An 18831-nucleotide genomic window follows, 5' to 3' on the forward strand; every position below is an offset into this window, starting at 1 on the left:
GGGAGCGATGTCCGATGGCTCCGCAGCCACCGCCGCGCCGGGAGCAGCGCCCAGCGCGTGTGCGGATCTCCCTCCCCGGGACCGCCTGCTGCACCCAAACCCGGCAATTCCCGCACTCCCGTGTGCACCGAGCCCTGGGCTCCCGCGGCGTCCCACTCCATCTCCGGGCCACACCCGGTGCCCGCGTCCCCCAGTCTGCCTTCGGGCACCCCAAATCCCCGGGCAGCTCCCGCGGGCGAGCCCCGGGCTGTGCCCAGCTGGTCCCCTCCGTTTCCTTGGGGTTGTCACAGACAGCGGCTGCCCCGCAGCCGCGGGAGAATTTCCCTCGTCTCTCCCCTTCTCACGGCACTCGGCCGCTCCTCGGGAGGTGCCCGGGCAGGAGGTGCTGGACGGCATCGGGCAGGGCAGGGAGCAGCAGGCGCGAGTCTGCACAGGTACCTGGGGAGGTCTGAGCCAGGACCTTGCTCCTCCTGGCCCGTGTCCCACCGCTGCCCGGGACCACCGTCCTGCCCTCGCCCAGCTCCCGGGGCAGGTTCCCGGCTCATCAAACGCTGGTGGAGCGGGGACAGTGGCATCGGGGGGCAATGGGAGCGGGGGGCGGTGGGAGCAGCGGGCGATGGGAGCTGTTCGGCACGTGTCTGAACAAGGCTCCCCCGGGGAGAGTAAATGTACGTGCAGGAGCTGGGCCAAAAGCAGACGCAGGGCTGGCAGTCCCGGCTGAGCTGACTCACCGGCCGGGCTCCCGCCCCGGAGCCAGCGGCAGCGCGGCACCTCCGCACGGTGGGTCCCTGTCCTTCCCTGGGGAGAAGAGGGTCTGAGGGCTTGGGGCTGGGGAGCTGCTTTCTGGGCGGCACGGTGCAGGATTGGGCCCCGAGGTCTGGCGGTCCCTGTGCCAGGGGGCACAGGACTGGGGAAGGCTGTGGGTGTGCTTTGGGCTCTGAGTGTTGCCTTGTGCTGTCTCTGTGTGCCAGGGGGAGCAGGGTGGCCTGGCTGGGTGCTGCGCATGTGGTAGTGACCCTGAGCATGTGCCAGGAGAGAGGGCAGTCGTGCCCTGGCACGAGCCGGGGACGAGGGGCTGCTTGTGCCACAGCCCCACAATGGTGGAGGTGGGAGCAGGGCTAGAGACTCGTGCAGAGGCTCCTGCCTTGCAGGGCAGAAGGGCAGCAGTGTGGTTGCAGCCCGAGCCGGAGCCACTGGAGGTGGCCAGAGAGCAGGGATGTGCTGGATTTATGGCCCGTCTCATGATGTGTTTACGATTGGGATGAGGTGGCTGCAGATGCTGCCCGGCCCTGCCCTGCACGGCACAGCCGGTCCCTGCTCTGCATCCTGGTGCCCACAGGGTGGAGGTTCACAGGTGGACTTTGCTCTTCGAGGTGGAGCTCCCCAGGGCTCTCCCTGGCACCGCTGCCGTGTCTGCTCACTGCCGGGCAACTCGACAGCTCCTCCCTGTTTGCTCCACAGGCAGCGACCCAGCAGGGACCCTCTGGGGGGCAGGGTCCTGTCCTGTCCTGTCCGGTCCTGTCCAGCTCTGGCGCTGATTTGGTGCTGAGCCCCCCGCGTCACGTAGCAGCCAGCGCAGAGCAGGTACGCTGACCCCTTGCCTCTGCCAAACCTGCCCCATATTCAGGGGTGGAGCTGAGCTGGAGTCTGTTCCCACAGCTCTCCTGTGCCGTCGGCAGGGAGCAGGAACACCTGAGCCCTGGCTATGCCGTCCGGGCCCTGGACTGGCAGATGTTGCCTCCAGGAAGGTGTTTGTCCTGCGGCAGGATGCTGGGGATTTGGGGGTTCAGGATGTGTCCCTGGTCCCTCGAGCATCACCTGAACAGCTCTTTCCCTGCAGGCAGGGGACAGAGAAGGGACTCTGCTGCCCGCCAGCGCCGCTCCAGGGAGCCAGAGCGGACTCTCCTCATGGCAGCCAGGCCCCCACGTAACACCAGCCAAACTGGACACCCCGGTCCCACGAGAGACCCTCCCCAGCCAGAGCCAACCCGTCTGCCACCTCCAGCCCAGCCCGGACTCACCTGTCACTGCCTGTCCCCACACCAGCCCAGTGTCCCACCAGTCAGACACGGGCACACGCCGCGATGCCGTGACCATCACCGGTGGGTAGAGCTGAGGGTGGTGACAGCGGGCCCCTTGGGGGAACTGAGGTGAGGGGGGTGAGGATCTGGGCCTCCTTTGGGCTGTTCCTTCATCCTGTCACCGTTCTGTGGCCGGAGATGAACCATTGTCCCGGCATCCTTCACACCACGCTGCATCCCACGCCTGCTGTCCCCAGCGCCGCTCGGCCGGGCAGAGCGTGGCCAGGAGATGGCAGCAGGACCCTGACAGTGGGGCGATGCGGGGGGAGCAGGACAGAGCTGGGGAAGGGTCCCTGAGTGCCACCCTGCGGGGGACCCCCCAGTCCCTACAGTCGGGGCTCCGGGAACAGAGCCAGCTGGTGGCACCAGCCCCAAACCCCCAGGGGCCAGAGTGAGCTGAGGGGTGCAGGATGCACAGGGGCGCTCCCTGTGCAGCCCACTCCCCGCATATGTCCCCCACCCTGGGCTGACACCGTGTCCCTCTGTCCCCAGAGCTGTGCAGCGAGGATGTCCCCGAGGTGGAGATCGTCACCCTGCTGGGCGAGCAGCTGCCCCGCTACACGCTGCGGGCTGACACCGTGTTTGGCTATGACCATGGCGACTGGCTGCGAGCCCCCAGCGGCCCCCCGCAGCCTGTAGCCCCCCTCACCCCCCAGCAGATAGAGGAGACCCTGCAGTATTTCCGTGAGTGCCCGTGGGCGGCGGGGTTGGTGAGGGTGGTGGGCGCAGGTCCAGCGTCTGTGTGGGGTCGGGACAGTGAAGACAGCCTGGGCACTAATCACTGCTAATGGGATTGACAGGCTGGATTTCCTCACCCAGAACATCCCGGGCTAATTCTGGGAGCAGCTTCTGCTGAGCCAAGCCGGATGCTGGGAGAGAGCCCCCATCATTTCCCGGGACCCCCTGCACGTCCCTGCTCCCCTGTGCTATGCCGTGGCTCACAGGGCTGGGATGCTGGTGGGCTTGGCAAGATGTGCCAGCGAATCCCAGGGCTGCTGCTCCCCCAGACGTGACAGCCTGGAGCAGAGCTCAGGGCCCCTGCTGCCAGCAAAGCCCCCAGAGCTGTGAGGATCCCAGGGGGAGATCCCTGCAGCCCCTGTGGCCAGGCAGGGGCAATGCCCATGGCACTGTGACGTGGCCCATTCCTGGCACGACGTCGGGGTTCAGCGGGGGGCACAGACAGATTATCTCTGCTTTGTTTGTGCCTTCGGCCTGCGGGGACAGGATTAGAGCAAGGGGCTGGGGGATGGATGTGGGGCAGTGGGAGACAGATGGGGCTGAGGCCTCCACGCACCTGCTCACACCAGGCTGGGCTGGGGGTAAATCCTCACCATGCCTTGCGTCTGCTTGCAGCCTTCCCCTTCTGGCTGCTCCCCTCTCTGCTCAGCAGGTGGTGACCATCAGCACTGACCCCTGCAGTGGCAGTACAAGGGATTGGGCCCTAAACCCTGTCACTGTGCCATGGGGTAGGGAGCATGCAGCACCATAGGGCCCCAGCAGCCCAGTCTTGCTCCGTGGGGCCTGTGGTTCTCAGTCCCAGACTCCTGCAGGTCACAGATACCCAGGCCTCCAGTGCTGCTGGCACGTGCTGGAAGGGGCCCATGGCGTCATTCCTTTACTCAAACCTTTAAGCTGCCGTCAGAAATAGCCCCCTGTAATCTGCTTGTGCAGGCACAGGGAACCTGCCCAGAGGAGCAAATCCTGGGGCAGGGGATTAGGAAGAAGCAGTTCCCGCCTGTCCATGCTGAGACGCGTGCTTGAGTCCTTGGGGTCCCTGGAGGGTGGGTGCCCAGTTGGTGGCTGTGTCACCCCAGACCTTACCAAGGGAAACTCCAGCTCCAGGAGCAGGGAGAGGCTGGGACTGAAGGCACCTGCTCCAGCCCTCACTCCAGAGGGGACTGGTGGTTATGGCAGGATGTAGCTGGGGTCAGGATCCCAATGGGTAGGAGTCAAGCAGGCAAAGGTGTGCGATGCTGAGGGGCAGCTTCAGCTGCATCCATTCACTGATTATTTGGGTGCTAACAAGGACGGGCATTGGGGCAGGTGACAAGGACAGAGCAGGTTGGCATCACCAGCGTCACACCCACGTGGCCTGTGCTACGTGCCTGCCAGCTCCTCCATAATTCAGCACACCATGATTTATTCAGTTTTCCTGCTTCTGTGCTGCTTCTGCACCAGGGTGGTTGTGGGGACGAGAGGGTGCCAGCCAGGGAGTGTGGGGCATCCTGAGTGGGGCTGGGGTGGTGAAAGGAGAGGTTGGAGTGGGATGGAAAGGCCCTGATCAGGGACCTGGCAGGTCCCAGCACTGCAATGGGCGCTGCAGGGGCAGGGTTTGTGATGTGGATGATGACAGGGGGTCCAGCCCTGGGGTGGCAGAGCAGGGCTGGCCAGAAAAATGTACTCTGACCCATATGGGGACCCCAGTCCTGCACGGTCATAGCTTTGTGTGAAGGGCCCAAAATCTCTCCCTGTCCTTCCCAAGGGGCAAAAGCTCCTGTCTGTGCGTGACCCAAGCATCAACACTGCCGAGCTGCTGCTCAGGGACCCCCAGTGTCCCTCAGCAGTCATCACCACCCGTGGGTGTGTGATGTGCCCGGGCTTCCCGGGCTATGAGTTGGGACAAGAGGTGGGACACCTGCACCAGCCCCCAGGGCTGGGCAGGGTTTTCCTGGTGGGTTCCCCAACAAGGAGCCCAGTCCTAGGGTGCCTGATGGGGATCTTGTCCCTGGGGTGGCCCGGGAAAACGGGGGGAATGGGCAGCCCCGACCCCCGCATCGCCCCCGTTCTGCTCCCGTCCGGCCCCGCCCCCGTCCCGGTCCTGGCCCTGGCCCCGCCGCCGGGGGATGCGCCGGGCAGGTGCGCGGGGACCGGGCGATCCTATAAATAGGGGCGGGAGCGGCCGCAGCGGCTCCGCTCAGCGTGGCGGGGCTGGGCTGGGCACGGCTGGGTGGGCACAGCGGGCTGGGCGGCTGCGGTGGGCTCGGCGCGATGGAGATCTGGAGCAGCCCCGCCGCCTACGATGAGTTGAACGGGAAGGCGGAGCGCGGCGGCGGCGCGGACCCCATCGCCCGGGAGCTGGAGGAAGGTGAGGGCGGCGCGGGTGGTCCCGCCCCGGGGATGGGGATGGGGATGCGGATGCGGCTGCAGCAGAGCTGGGCTCCCCACGGGGTTGGTCTGGAGCGGCGGGGGCCGGGGTCTCCCCGGGGCCGGGGCTGGTCCGGAGCGGTCACGGCCGGGGTCTTCCCTCGAGAGGCGCCGTCTGCTCCCCACCTGTGCGTTCCCAAAACCCCGGTCTCCCTCGCCGCCCTCTGGCCCGGGGTTGCCGCCGCCCGGTCCCTTGGGGACCCCCTGGCTCACCCCGACCCTAAGGAGACCTGTCCCCACGCCGGGAGTGGCGGGGAGAGGACGGAGGGACGGGGAGAGGGGCCCTGGCAGGTCTGCGTGTGCCCGTGAGGAAGGGCGTCCCTCCTGCCGTGGGAATGGGGTCCTCCCTGCCGCACCCCCCCGGATCGGGCCCGTGGATGGATGTTTACATGTTCGCCAGCGCTGCAGCCCCCGTCTCCCAGGGCCAGCCGCTCGCTCCAACCGTAACGATGCTCATGCTCTAATTATTTCCAATTAATGGCTCAGAGGCCTGACGAGGTGCAGTTGGGGACCCCCGCGGGGAGCGGGTCCTGTCGGGGTGCAGAGAGGGGGGTGAGGCTGGGGCTGGCCCTTCTCCCCATGGCCGCGTTTGGGGTACGTGCCCTCTGGGGCGTGGGGCAGCACCCGGGCACTGAGGACTGGACAGGAGCGGGGTGGCGAGTGGGGGCATTGCCATGACAACACACTCACCATTACACAACCCCAGCTGGGGAGGCCTAATGGGATTTGCGTGGCTGAGCTTCCCCGTTAACCCACTTCCTCTGCACGACTGCGGGGTGGCTGTGACTGGGGACGCGGGTGGGGGCCCTGAGCGCAGCCAGCGCTGCTCTGCCAGGGGAAACTGAGGCACACACCCTCGGGGCAGCAGAGCACCAGAAAGGGCATGGGGAGTGCTGTGTGCTGTGGGCAGGGTACAGGCAGGTCCCGGGCTGTAAGCAGGGTCTGGGGCGCGGGCAGGGCTCGGGGCTTTGCGCCTGCTCCCGGCTCCCTCCGGCCGCACGGCTCCAGCGCCGCCGTCTGGGTGCGTGCCCGGCGCTGCCTGGCAGCGCCTGCGGCCGCAGTTGGCAGGATCCGCACCGGGGGGACCGACGTCTCCATGCTTGCACCTCCTCTCCCTGCCAGGGACCCAGGGAGCGGCGGGGGGAGGCAGAGCTGTCGCTGGGGCCCGGCCTGACGCGGTGGCGCTGCCGTGGGGGGCAGCTGCCCATTCCCGCGGCGTCCCGTCCGCAGCTGCCCCTGTGGGCTGTGGTGTGCAGCTGCACGGGCGTCGGGTGGGCGCGGGCTGCAGCATCCCCTCCCCCAGAGAGAAATTAGGGCAGGGGGGATCTGGGGGAGGGGGGCTGGGGACAGATTGGAGGGGACGCCGCCTGTGAGCCCGGCTCGGCACGGTGCCACCCACAGCTATTTATACTGGAGCTCCAGCCTGCTTTCTGCTGGAGATGTCACCTCCGATCCCGTCTCCACTGCTGCCCTTCCCTGTTCCCCCTTTCTGTCTGCGAGTCCTGCAGTGGGGCTGGCGCTGTCCCTGTGCTGAGGTCGTGGGGTCAGCAAGGGGGGCCAGCATTTTTCTTGCCACCCCAAGGTGCGGGCAGGGTTGGGGGTGAGGTGTGAGCCCCCCATTTCCCATGGTGCTGTCCCAGCTGTGGGGTTCTCTGCCCGGCACTGCGTGAGGTGCCACCCAGCAGACAAAAGGTCCTTTTTAGAGAACAGCCTGGGGCAGCCTTGGGGGGACAGTGCTGAGCCCCTGGGTCCGTGCTCCCACAGTGTGGGGGTTCACCTTCTGGCCCTCTCCCCCAGTCCTGTGTGCTGAGCGGGTGGTCAGGATCACGAAGACCTACCACGATATTGACGCCGTCACCAACCTGCTGGATGAGGTATGTTGGAGATCCCACCTGTGTGAGGGCTGGTGGGACCCTGGGGAAGGGATGAGTCCCAGCTGAGGCAGACCTGCCCCTTGCAGAAAGAGCGGGACCTGGAGTTAGCAGCACGCATTGGGCAGTCCCTGTTGAAGCAGAACCGGAGCCTGACTGAGCGCAATGAGCTCCTGGAGGAGCAGCTGGAATTGGCCAAAGAGGAGGTAACGGCTCCTGGGCACAGGTCTGGGCCTTGGCCCCCTGTGTGCCCCCCTGGGGGCAGCTGTGGTCCCCTCGGCCGTGTCCTGAAGCGCTTTGTCTGTCCAGATTGCGCAGCTGCGCCATGAGGTCTCCATGCGGGATGACCTTCTCCACTTCTACACCACCACGACGGAGGAGAGCGAGCCCACCACCACCACCTCCACACCGTGAGTGGGGGTCCCTGTCCTGCCACTCACCTGGGGCAGAACTGCTCCTGTGGGTTGGGCAGGAGCCATCCCTAGGGTAGCACTGGCCACATCCCCTCCCTCCCTTGGTGGCCGTGGGTCCAACCCCACAGAGCTTGGTCCCTGCAGACGCCTGGGAGCTGGGGGAGCGGGCAGGGGTCTGAGTGGGCAGCCCCGCCCTGCCTGCACTGCGGGTGCTCAGGCCATCCCTGCTGTCCCCAGGCTGCGCAGGCACGAGTCCTCGCTGTCCTTGCAGCAGTACTTCCAGTACGACACCTTGCAGCAGAAACTCAAGTGCCTGGAGGAGGAGAACCAGAAGCTCCGTATGGAGGTGAGCAGAGCCAGCCGGCAGATGCCCCTCGCTGCCCACCTGTGCCCTGCTCTCTATGGGGGGACCCGAGCTGCCCCTTCGGGGAGACAGGAGGTCCTGCCTGTCACACTCAGCCCCTCCAACCCTCTCCCCCAGGCCACCAACATCGCCACTGAGACCTGTCAGTACGAGGACCAGGAGCAGCAGCTGATGATTGACTGCGTGGAGCAGTTTTGTACGTAGGGCTCGGGGGTCTGCAGGCACTGCCCAGCGGGCACTGCCCAGCTGCGTGGGCTGGGGCCGGGGACCGTGCCCCGGCGGTGACGGACCCCGGCCCTCCCGCAGCCGAAGCGAGCCAGCAGGTCGTTCACCTGTCGGAGGAGCTGGCGCACAGGGCGGAGGACGCGGCGCGGCAGCAGGAGGAGATCACCCAGCTCCTGGCGCAGGTGGCGGACCTGCAGCAGAAGTGTCGCACGGTGAGGGTCCCCTGCCCGTGCCGGGGGGAGGGGGGTGCGGGCACAGCGCCCTGACCCGGCCGCTGCTGCCCGCAGTACGGCTCCGAGGTGGAGGAGCTCCAGCAGCACCTGAGCGCGGCCAAGGAGGTGCAGCAGCAGCTCCGGATGGAGGTGAGCCCGGGGGAAGCCGGGGGAGCCCGGCCTGGTGGGGGTCCTGCCCCGGGGCCATGCTCCAGCTGTGCCCCCGTCCTCGCAGCTGCGGGATCTGCAGGAGAAGTACGCGGAGTGCGGCGGGATGCTGCAGGAGGCCCGGGAGGAGGTGAAGAGCCTGCGGAGCCGCAGCCTGCCCAACAGCACCGTCAGCCGCTACAGCGCGGCCAGTCTCCTGCCCGTGGTGAGCGCGGGGGCCGGGCGGCGGGGGGGTCCCCGCTGTCCCCCCAGTACTGACACCGCGAACCCCGGTCCCCAGGACTCGCTGGCGGCTGAGATCAAGGGGATGATGAGGAAGAGGACAGACAGCTCCTCCTCAGACTACAAGTGAGTGCTGTCACCGGTGGCTCGTGCTGTGCCGTGGGACAGGGCTCCGGCTCAGCCTGAGCTCTTCCTGCCCACAGGAGCTACCAGCGCGTCTTTGAGACGGTGAAGGCCGTGAACCAGGCAGCCAAAGCCAAGTCCTGCTCTGAGTCTCCCCACCATGTTCCAGGCTCCAAGCAGTTGTCCACTGCCCACTCTGGGGGGGCCAGCACCCCCCACACCGACTGCTCCGGCTCGGAGGGTGCCCAGTGAGTGCTGGGGTGGGGGGGAACGGGGCCAGGTGGGACGGCGGCGGCTCCTGCACAGGAGCTGGGGTGCAGGGAGGGTCTGGCTGGGGCCCAGCACAGCCGGAGGTGCAGGGTAGCACTGCAGCCCTAACCCCGTGCCCGCCAGCAGGGCCGAAGGGGCCAGCGAGGAGTCCCGGGCAGCCCCGGGCCGGCGGGACCTGGAGGCGGCGGTGCAGCGGCTGTCGGCGCGGCAGCAGAGCCACGTCTCCGAGGAGCGCTCCTTCTTCGAGGCCGAGCGGGAACGCAAGCTCTGGCGGCTGAGAGATGGGGCGAGCTCCAGTGGCTTCCTCACCCCCGAGGGCAGCGTCGTTTCCACTGGGACCAACTACTCGGGGGGCTCGGAGCTCACCGCTGGCTCCAGCTTCTCCCTGGGCTCCCTCACCTACTTACCCGACAAACTGCAGATCGTGAAGCCACTGGAAGGTGAGGGGCAGGGGGGGTGCAGAGCTGCAGGTGCTCTGAGGGTCCAACACCCCCGCCTGAGTTCACCCCGGCCGTGTCCCCCCAGGCTCTGTGACACTCCACCACTGGCAGCAGCTGGCACAGCCCAACCTGGGTGGCATCCTGGTGCCCCGTCCCGGGGTGCTCACCAAAGACTTCAGGCAGCTGGACATCGACCTGGAGGAGGTCTACAGCCTCAATGACCTGGAGGAGGATGATGTGGACGCCAGCTCCTTCCAGCTGCTCCCTACCTCAACACCCGCCAAAGCCAAGGAGCACCCCAGGGGTGAGTGGAGGGTGAGGGGACAGAGGGGACACAGCCCCCGGGGTGCCCCTGCCCTTCTGTCTCGGCTGGCCCTCGCCTCCCCCCGTGCTCTCCCCTCTTGCAGCAGCCTGTCCCTGCCACCCGGCTGTCCCCACGGGGATGCTCCACCTGCAGCTGCGCAAGGGCCATTCTCGGGCAGCTGCCCCGGCGGGAGGAGCCCTCGCCATCGCCCTGGCGAGCCCCTGCTGCCCCCCGGCTGCCTGGAAGGGGCCGGTCTGGGACAAACGGCATCTCCTGGTCCCAGCTGTGCTGGCTGCCCCCTCTGAGCAGGCACCAGACGCAGTTGCTGCTGGAGCTGTGCCCCGTGCAAGGAGCTTCCAGCCCAGCTTTGGCCGTCCCGCCTGCCCTCTGCCGTGCCCTCCACCTGTGTCCTGACCCCTTGTCTCCTGTCCCTTCCAGTGTTCCTCTCTGTTAACAACCTCCCCCAGACCCCGTCTACCTTCACCATCACCACCTGCCACATCCTCCACCCCACCACTGCGATCACCACGGTGACACCCAGGTAAGGCGCGTGGCCCCCGCCGCCTGCGCTGCCTGCACCAGCCCCGGCCCCGCCGTGCCCCCCGAGCTCTCTCCTCCTCCTCCCGCCATGCCTGGCTCCCTGCAGCTCGAGAAAGGGGCAGGCCGGGGGGCACCTGCAGCCCCTGATGCTCTGAGAGGTGCCAGCACTAGAAATATCCCCAAATCTGGCTGCTGGGGTGTCTTTGTGCCCGGGGCTGGCACCCCGAGGGCGACTGGGACCAGCCCCCCTCCTCTGCACTGCAGCACCCCGATGGATGGAGAGCCTTCCTCGGGTGGGCTCGCCCAGGGGAGCAGCATCCCGGGCACGGAGCAGCGAGTGCTCCTGGCACTCTGGGCAACCGACACAGCTTTCCTCCCTCCACACTTGGGCAGCAGCCAGGAACTTTTCGCAGCCGGCTGCTGGGCTGTCCCTTCATTAGTGAGCACCGGTGATTAGCCCTAATGAGCCCCCCTAAGGCTCGTTGGGGGTTGGTGTGAGCTGGAGTTCACTGTTAGACAAAACCCTGGTGTCTGGAAATTGCTTGTGGAGCAGTGACTGTGTCCCAGTCTCTCCTGGCTGCTGAGGAGCAGCCCCCAGCACTCCTCTGTGAGCTTTGGGGCGCAGCACGGGGGTCTCCTGCAGCCCAAGGCTCTTTAGGTGAAGAAGGGGGTCCTGCTCTGCCTGCAGCCCTGCCTGGCCCCTTCAGCAGCATCCCCCAGGACAGGGCCCCCAGCTGATCCCCACTTCTGCTCTCTCTTCCCCTCCAGTCTGTATCATGCCGTCGTGCCTTCTTGTGGGCCCTTTGAGGGGCTGAGCCTCAGCAGCCCCTCACCAGAACAGACTCCCCCCACACTGGCGCTTGGCCCTGGACCCCCGAGCACCCCCCTGGGACTCTTCAGGCTCTTGCTGGGGCGAGATTCCCACTTGGCACCAGGGACTGGATCACGGTGGGCCCCCTCACTCTACCCTCAGCATTCTGAGCCACAGCCCTCCCCTGTGTCCAGGGGTCAGGATGGACCCAGGAGCAGCACCTTCAGCTGGAACCTGGTGGAGAAGCTGCAGCGCCTGGGGCTGGACAAGGTGGTGGCCAGAGGGGAGACGTCCTGTGCCCGGCCAGGGCCCAGAGGGGCCTGGGGCACCCAGAAGTGACACTGCTGCAGAGCCCCCAGGCTCAGGGTGAGACATGTCCTCTTCCTCATGCATCCATGGCGAAATGGAGACAGGACAAGCTTCAGGCTCAGCTCCTGGTGCTGCCCCGGCTCCATCAGCGCTCCTGGCACCAGCATGGGGGGGCTTTGCCCTGGCTGCAAGGACAGAACCCAGCACTGCTCCCCATGTATGGGGGGTACAGGGGGTGCTGGCTGACCCTGTCCCTGCTGGGGCAGTATGGACCCTTCACAGGAGCCAGTTTCTGGCAATAAAAACTGTTCCTGCTTCTGCTGAGCCTGTCTGCGGAGCGAGGGGCAGCTTGGCCCATTTGGGGCTGTCCAGATGCTGCAGCGAAGGGCGACGCCCAGTCTGAGCTCGGGTGTGTCCTGGGGCAACCTGCTGGGGCCAGGGGGAGACCCCTGCACCCTGGGCTGGACCCCTGGCCCGCACCTGGACCGGACTGGCTTTTAAAGGGAACGGTGATTTAGCTCTTTCCTGCTCACTGAATAGCAATAGTAGCAGCACCCACAGCTTGGGATGTTTCTGGGGGTGCATCTGTTGCTCCCCCCAGCTGTGTCCCTCCCTCCAAGCTGTGCCCCATGCCCTGGCAAATAAATGTGAATTCACAGAGCAGCTGCTGCGTGCTGTGTCTGCTGCCACGTTCTCTGTGTGCTGCCGTGCACGGTTCGGTCTCTGCCCTGTGCATCCCTCCGGGGCTGGGGGCAAATCCCCTCTGCCCGTCCTCCCAGGCTCTCCCCAGCACAGCCAGGCCGTAGTGCCAGAGTTTTATTGAGGGAAGGGCTCGCACTGAGTGTGGCAGTGCTCTGCCTGGCCAGTCCAGCCCAGCAGCTACGCAGCACCAGCCTCGTCCTCAGCACTGCGGCGGCCGAAGTCCATCCAGTCGGGGTAGTAGCGGTCGTGCAAAGCCTCCATCCCCTCATCCTCGTGCACAAAGGCCTTGTGCTTGTTCAGCTCTGCCAGGGCAAAGGCAGCACTTAGAGCTGGCACGGGGGGCAGGCTGTGCCCCGAGGGCTGCCCACCCTGAGCTCCCAGTACCTGTGAGGACGTGGGGCAGGAACTGGGACAAGAGGTGCTGCTGCTCCTGGGACAGGTACTCGGGCCAGTCCCGCCGGGCCAGGCTGGGGGGGTGCTGGTGGGGGTCCCCCCTGGCAGCTGCCTCTGCTGCTGGCCGGCTCAGGCAGGCAGCCACGGCGAGGGCGAGGACGAGCCCGAGGCACAGCGTCACCTTCATGGCTGCGGAGAGACCGAACGGGGTGGGGAAGTCCCCGAACTGGGACATGCTCAGCCTGTGGTGAGGGTGGCCTGGGCACTCAGCCCCAGCCCATGGACAGTCCACAGTCTCCTCTGGCCTTCCCTTTGTGCCCCCAAGTCCCTTCCATCTCTTTTCAGAGTCAAGGCAGGACCCGTAAGGATCAAGTCCCACTCCTGGCTCCTTGCAAGGATGCTGAAAACTACAGCACATTGCTAAGAGCATCACCCAGCTCCTCCTTGAACTCTAACAGCTGGGGAGCTGGGTGCTCCTCCCCAGGGCATGGCCAGGCCCCAGACCTCCTCTGTTCCTCTTAGTGGGTCTCTGAGTTGCTTTGTCCCTCCCATCTGCTCCTCAGGCTTTCTCCATCCCTCTCTCCCAGCTGATCCCCAAGTCACCTGCAGACAGTGCCAGAGCCCTGTGAGACTCACCTGTGGGTTCTGAGGCTCACAGGGTGTCCTGCTGGGTGTCCTGCTGGGTGTCCCAGTGGAGTGCCCTGCTGGGTCTCAGGGGGTGTCTCTCTCCAAGATCACCCCAGCTCAGTCCTGCTTTTAAAGGCCCTGCTGGGGCTGCCACACCCCAGGGTGGCTCCACACACATCCACCCACCCCCGGGGGGGCCCGCGGGCATCTGTGTGTGCTCACAGCCACACAGACACAAAGACACACAGCCAGACACACAGCCACACAGCCACACAGCCACACAGCCACACAGCCACACAGCCACACAGCCAGACACACAGACACACAGGGCACTGTGCCTCGGCTGCACATTTGTGCACAACAGTAGAGCTCTGTGTGCAGCTGAACATGCTCATGCATTATTATGATATAATTATAATAATTATAATAATTAATAAATTATAATAATAATTAACATTAGAATAATTATTATATAATTATTACATAATAGCAATTATACAGTATAATAAAGTATAGCACACTGCAATGGTGTATATATATATTTATATAAATACAGTATAAAATATAAGATTTTGTACAGTATAAAAAATATACATACATACATACATACATACATACATACATACATATATATATATATAAATGTGTTCATTTCTAATAGATAGCATAGGTGACGCATCCATGTAAATACATTCAGGTATCCATACATACACATGGGCACAGACTCACAGCCATAGGCATGGACACACGTGTGCACATGTGTGTGTTTGCATGGATGATGACTACATGAGGTAATTAATTGCACATCATGGAGTGATGGAGGGTGTGTGCAGTGGGATGGATGCATAAGGAATACCATGACATATCTCCATATATGTATCCCCACATACATGCACTTATATATTTATCTATGTATGTATAGGAACACATATATATGTATAAATAAATATGAATACTTACATAAATATACATATATACACACATATGTTTATAGGTATGTCTATATATGTGTGTATATACATGTATATACATGTATACATAAATTTATACATACATATACATATACATATACATATACGTATACGTATACGTATATGTATGTGTATATGTATGTATATATATGCATATGTATATGTATATGTATGTATGTATACACACACACATGTTGGACTCCATGACTTTTGGAGGTCTTCCCTAACCGAAATGATTCTGGGATTATGTATATATATGTATATTTGTACACATATATCTAAATGTGTACACATTAATACATACATGCACATGCATACATATCTACATTTATAAATAACAACATATGTGCATACATCTGTATAAACACACACATGTATATATGTGTGCACAGGATGATGTGTGTGTACACACGTGTATTCTCACACGTGTGTCTGTGTGTCTGTACACACACACACACACACACACACAGGTGTCCCCCCAGCCTGACACCCAGGTGTGTGCCGGTTTATTGCGTGTGCTGTGCCACGGCTCTCAGGGGCTCCGTGCCCCTGGGGCTGGGGGCTGTGCAGACATGGGGGCTGTGTCTGTGAGTGCGTGTGAGGCCCCTGACCAGGACACGGGCCCCAGAGCCGCCCATTCTGCAGCTCTGGATCTCTCCCTGCACCTCGAGAAGCTCTGGGCTGCTGTGGCAGGAGAGGGCCCCACTCACTCTCAGAGCCCCCTGAAGATCCTTGTCTGCTGCCACCCACGCCCCCACTGGATATTGATGGCTCCTGCTGCCTGTATTGACCCCCCATCAGTGTATTTGTAGAGACCATTTGTCTCCCTCCCTCAATAAACCCTGTGAGAGACATCCTGGGCTGGGGCCCGTCACTGTCCCACGTCCCGGTGTCCCTAATGAGCCGTGTCGCTGCTCCTCAAACACCCCCAAAACAAATGGGCTTTGGATGGCCGGGAGGCAGCGGCGCCCAGCACCCCGCGGCCATCGATCGCTCGCTCCACCGAGCACGTTGCACAAGGAACAAACAAATTGTTTTCCAATTTCTGGCTTTTAATGGCTCAATCTGGACCAAATGAGCCGGCAGGGTGACGGGGACACGGCGACCGCTCCCTCCAGGGCCACGGGCTCGGCATCACCCTGACGCAGGTTTGTTACCAGGCCTGTGGGCGTTCAGGCTGGACCCTTCTCCAAGGCTGAGCTGGAGGATGGACCGAGCTCCCCTCTCCCCTGCCTGGCTGGGGGTAGCTGTCCTGGCAGTGGCCAAATCTGCCGGCAGCCTGGCAAGTCCACCAGGGAGGAATCCGGGCTGGACGTGCTCGGACACACGAGGGGCACGGGAATTCTTGGTGCAGCAGAGCAGAGACTGGGCTGTGTCAGGTTGTGGGCACAAACGCACACCCTGGAGTGAATGCTGGCCTTGGAACTATCAGCACCTGCTCTTGAGTGCAGGGCTGGCCAGGTGTCTGCCAGCACCTGCTCCCCGAGGGACGGGCAGGGCTGGAGGTCACTCCAAGGCATGGGCAGGGCTGGAGGTCACTCTGAGGTACAGGCAGGGCAGGTCACCTCAAGGGATGGGCAGGAATGGAGGTCACCCTCTGTGCACTCACAGCTGTTTTGCATAATTGCAGCAATTTGGTTTCCAAGAGCAAAGTCTCCCAGGAAAGCGGCAGTGAACTCAGTGCTCGTGAGCAGCACATGGGAGATGGGGGTCGTTGTGGCTGTGGGTGAAGAGCCAGGACCTGCTCTGGGGGGCTGCCAGGAGCAGGTGAGCAGGGTGGGAGCAGCATCCCAGGACACCCCCGGCCTCCCTGCTGCAGGACGGATGGGCTGGGGGCAATGGGAGAGAAACCCAGGACTCCCCGTGCACTCTGAGGCATTTCAGGGCACCTCCGAATGCTCTTGTGCCAGCGGCACCTGCCAGCCCCCAGAACTGCTGCTGCCCTCAGCCAGTGCATTCTACTGAGGTGTCATTCTTGCTTGTTGAGCTTGAGCTCAGAAAATAAAGAGAGCACTCAGCCCCTGACCTGTGGCAGAGCCTGACCCGGGTGGCAGCACCTCCTCCTCCTCCCCAGAGCAATTTCTGGGAAGCAGAAGTGCTGACCCTGCCCACGGGACTGACAGAGCACAAGGAGCACAGGAGCCGGGCAGGGAATGACCCAGCAGCCACCCCCTCCTCTCCTCGGCCCTCCCTCAGCTCCCAGCAGGAGCAGCAGACACAGCACCAAGGGAACTTCCTCCTCCTGCAGCGGGCCAGAGTGGGGGGCAACCCCCAGGGCAGGGAATGCCACCAGGCCCCTGAGCACCGAGGCTGCGCCACTGCTGGCAAGAGGAGAAGGTGCTCTGGTCCCTGGGAGCAACGGAACCCACCACGCACGGGCTTCTGAAAACCAGTTTTATTTCAGTAACTTTAAACACATTACAAAAAAAGATTAGAAATTACTCCAAAGCCATGGTACTGCACAGGGTGCGAGGCAGCAGCCACAAGGCTCTGCAGCTCCAGCTCCAGGGATGCTCCTTACGTTAGTCCAACACCCAGCCCTTGTGGCGAGTTTTACCCATGGGACAGCTCCTCCATGTACCTGGTACCTCAGGGCTCGCAGGTAGCGGCACCTGAGCTGCAGCCATCGTGCCACCAGGTCACTCTTCTGGCACTCCTTCCAAGCCAGGCTTGCCCAGATCCCTCTGCCTCTGGGAGCCAGCAGTGCCCAGAGGGATGGCGCCGTGTCCTGGTGCCACCGGGCAGGACACGGCTCCCCTCTGGCAGGACGGAAGCACAGCTGGACTGAGGAGCCATCGGGACAGGCCGAGTCCCTGCGCTTAGCTGGGAACAGCTGGAACTTTTGGCTTCAGGCTGGATGGTGCCGGCGCCCGCGCTACCCCTGGGAAATGAGGGACAGCCAGACGAGATAGCATGGGCTCGTGTCAGTTTATTACATCACCAATTACAACAGTCCAGACTCAACGGTGGACCCAAGATCGTTACATTACACAAACCGGCTGGTTTTAAACTTATGACAAGGGACAGGTGGGAATTTCATGGTAAGGATATCTTCTTGCATAAAGCTCCAGTGGACCACAGGCACTTAAAACCCGTGGACTTTCAGCTGGTCGTCCTTAGCCAGTCCAATCTGCAAGACAGAAAACGCATTGACAGCACGGGGCGACGCCTCTGCACATCCCACGCCCAGGGACCCGTGTGCATTTAACGAACTCGTGCTGATTTCAGCGAGGCTGGAGCTGTCCTACCTCCACAAGGAACTGGCAGATGTTCTTGCGCTGGTCACCCTGCAACTGAATCACTTCTCCATACTCGGGGTGCTCAATTACAGTACCATTGCAGGCAAATTTCTGCAGCAAGGACACAAAAGCTTCCTTAGCACCATGAACATCCCTGCCGGGCGTGGCTGCTGCCCCCCCCACCCCCCGAGCCCCACCTTCTTGAAGGCCTTCACCAGTTTCTTTTTATCGTAGTCATCCGCGATGCCCTGGACTGTGGTGAGGGTCTTCCTGCCGTTGCGCTGCTGGATCCTTATATGGATGTAGTCCTCAGTGCCGGCCGGGAGCAGGTCATCACCCTTACTTGCATCCGCAAAGGGGTCTGCGGGGAGCGCCGTCAGGCCCCGCCCCGCCGCCGCCCCATTGGCCGCCCCGCCCGCCCATCACGCGCGGAGCACCCCCCATTGGCCGCCGCGCCCGCCCGTCAAGCCCCGGCCCCGCCCCCCGCCCGTCACGCGGAGCTCCCGCCCCCGCCCCCACCCCATTGGCCGCCGCACCCGCCCGTCAGGCTCGGGCCCCGCCCCCGCCCCCCCGCGGCTGACGCAACCGGGCCCGGAATAGCAACTGCGCCACGGGGCGGGGCCGGGGCGGGGCCCGCGCGCTCCCCCGGCCCCGCCGCACAAAGGGCCTCACCGAAGGGCTGGAGGTTCTGGATAGCGGACATACGATACGCTTCCCTTCCCTCGGCGGAGGCGGCGGCGGCGGCGGCGGGGGCGGCTGTGGCGGCGGGAGCGGCTCTGGGCGGAGGATGCTCTCGCGGCGGCGGCTCGAGGCGCTGTCAGGGGGGCGGGACTGTCGCCGACGGCTTATATATCGCCCCTCCGTGACGTCATCGCGCACGGCGAACGAGGGCGATGATTGGCCGCCGCGCGGGGGCGTCAGGACGTACGGGGCGAACGCGGCCGCGCCCCGGCTGGCGGGGGGAGCGGGGCGCATGCGCAGGAGCAGGGCCCGGCAGCGCGCGGGGCGGCGCGTGCGCAGTGCGGGGCCTGGGCCGGGGCCGGGACCCCCGGGACCCCCGATCCCCCTCAGGGTCGCTTCCGCCGCCCCCGAGACCCCCGGGGGCCCCAAAATCCTCCCGGGACCCTCCAAATCCTCCTGAGGCACCCACCCTCCTCCCCGAGACCCACAAAACACCCCCATGAACCACAGAACGCTCCCCGCGACCGCTCCAACACCTCCAGATCCCCTTGGGACTCCCATCCAAAGAACACGGTACGCCCCGAAGCCCTCACGGCGGTCCCAAATCCCCTCCAGCCCTCGCAGATTTTCTTGGGGCCCTCCAGCTCTCCGTGAAACACCCCTTGTTGTGCCCCCCAGAACCGCTCTGGGACCCCCGAACTTCCCTGGGAGTCCCAGAATC

The 18831-nt window shown here is 63.7% G+C and overlaps 3 protein-coding genes across 4 annotated transcripts; 1 reads left to right on the forward strand and 2 right to left on the reverse strand.

Moving 5' to 3' along the window:
* The first annotated feature begins 5058 nt into the window (after positions 1-5058).
* On the forward strand, positions 5059-12160 carry HAP1 (huntingtin associated protein 1). Of its 2 annotated transcripts, XM_053965487.1 has the most exons (15): positions 5059-5166; positions 7023-7099; positions 7186-7302; positions 7406-7506; positions 7747-7855; positions 7991-8069; positions 8180-8310; positions 8386-8460; positions 8546-8683; positions 8759-8826; positions 8904-9071; positions 9220-9533; positions 9619-9837; positions 10276-10378; positions 11146-12160. In XM_053965487.1, exons 1-15 carry the CDS (start codon positions 5070-5072, stop codon positions 11525-11527), a joined length of 2178 nt encoding a protein of 725 aa, XP_053821462.1. In that variant the 5' UTR covers positions 5059-5069; the 3' UTR covers positions 11528-12160. The 2 variants fall into 2 exon arrangements, with proteins under 2 accessions (XP_053821462.1, XP_053821463.1); XM_053965488.1 differs by lacking the exon at positions 10276-10378 and having other exon boundaries at positions 11146-11272.
* A 204-nt stretch (positions 12161-12364) lies between these two features.
* Positions 12365-12788, reverse strand: LOC128800003 (gastrin/cholecystokinin-like peptide). The gene is made up of 2 exons (XM_053964889.1): positions 12584-12788; positions 12365-12501 (listed from the first exon to the last, which is right to left on the reverse strand). The coding sequence occupies exons 1-2, from the start codon at positions 12777-12779 to the stop codon at positions 12377-12379; spliced, it is 321 nt and encodes a 106-aa protein (XP_053820864.1). The 5' UTR covers positions 12780-12788; the 3' UTR covers positions 12365-12376.
* Positions 12789-17099: 4311 nt separating this feature from the next.
* On the reverse strand, positions 17100-18224 carry EIF1 (eukaryotic translation initiation factor 1). Its single transcript, XM_053965483.1, has 4 exons — positions 18102-18224; positions 17627-17790; positions 17439-17540; positions 17100-17320 (listed from the first exon to the last, which is right to left on the reverse strand). The coding sequence occupies exons 1-4, from the start codon at positions 18130-18132 to the stop codon at positions 17276-17278; spliced, it is 342 nt and encodes a 113-aa protein (XP_053821458.1). The 5' UTR covers positions 18133-18224; the 3' UTR covers positions 17100-17275.
* Between the last annotated feature and the right edge of the window lie 607 nt (positions 18225-18831).

The sequence above is a fragment of the Vidua chalybeata genome, chromosome 26 (genome assembly GCF_026979565.1).
Source record: "Vidua chalybeata isolate OUT-0048 chromosome 26, bVidCha1 merged haplotype, whole genome shotgun sequence".
Classification (NCBI taxonomy): domain Eukaryota; kingdom Metazoa; phylum Chordata; class Aves; order Passeriformes; family Viduidae; genus Vidua; species Vidua chalybeata.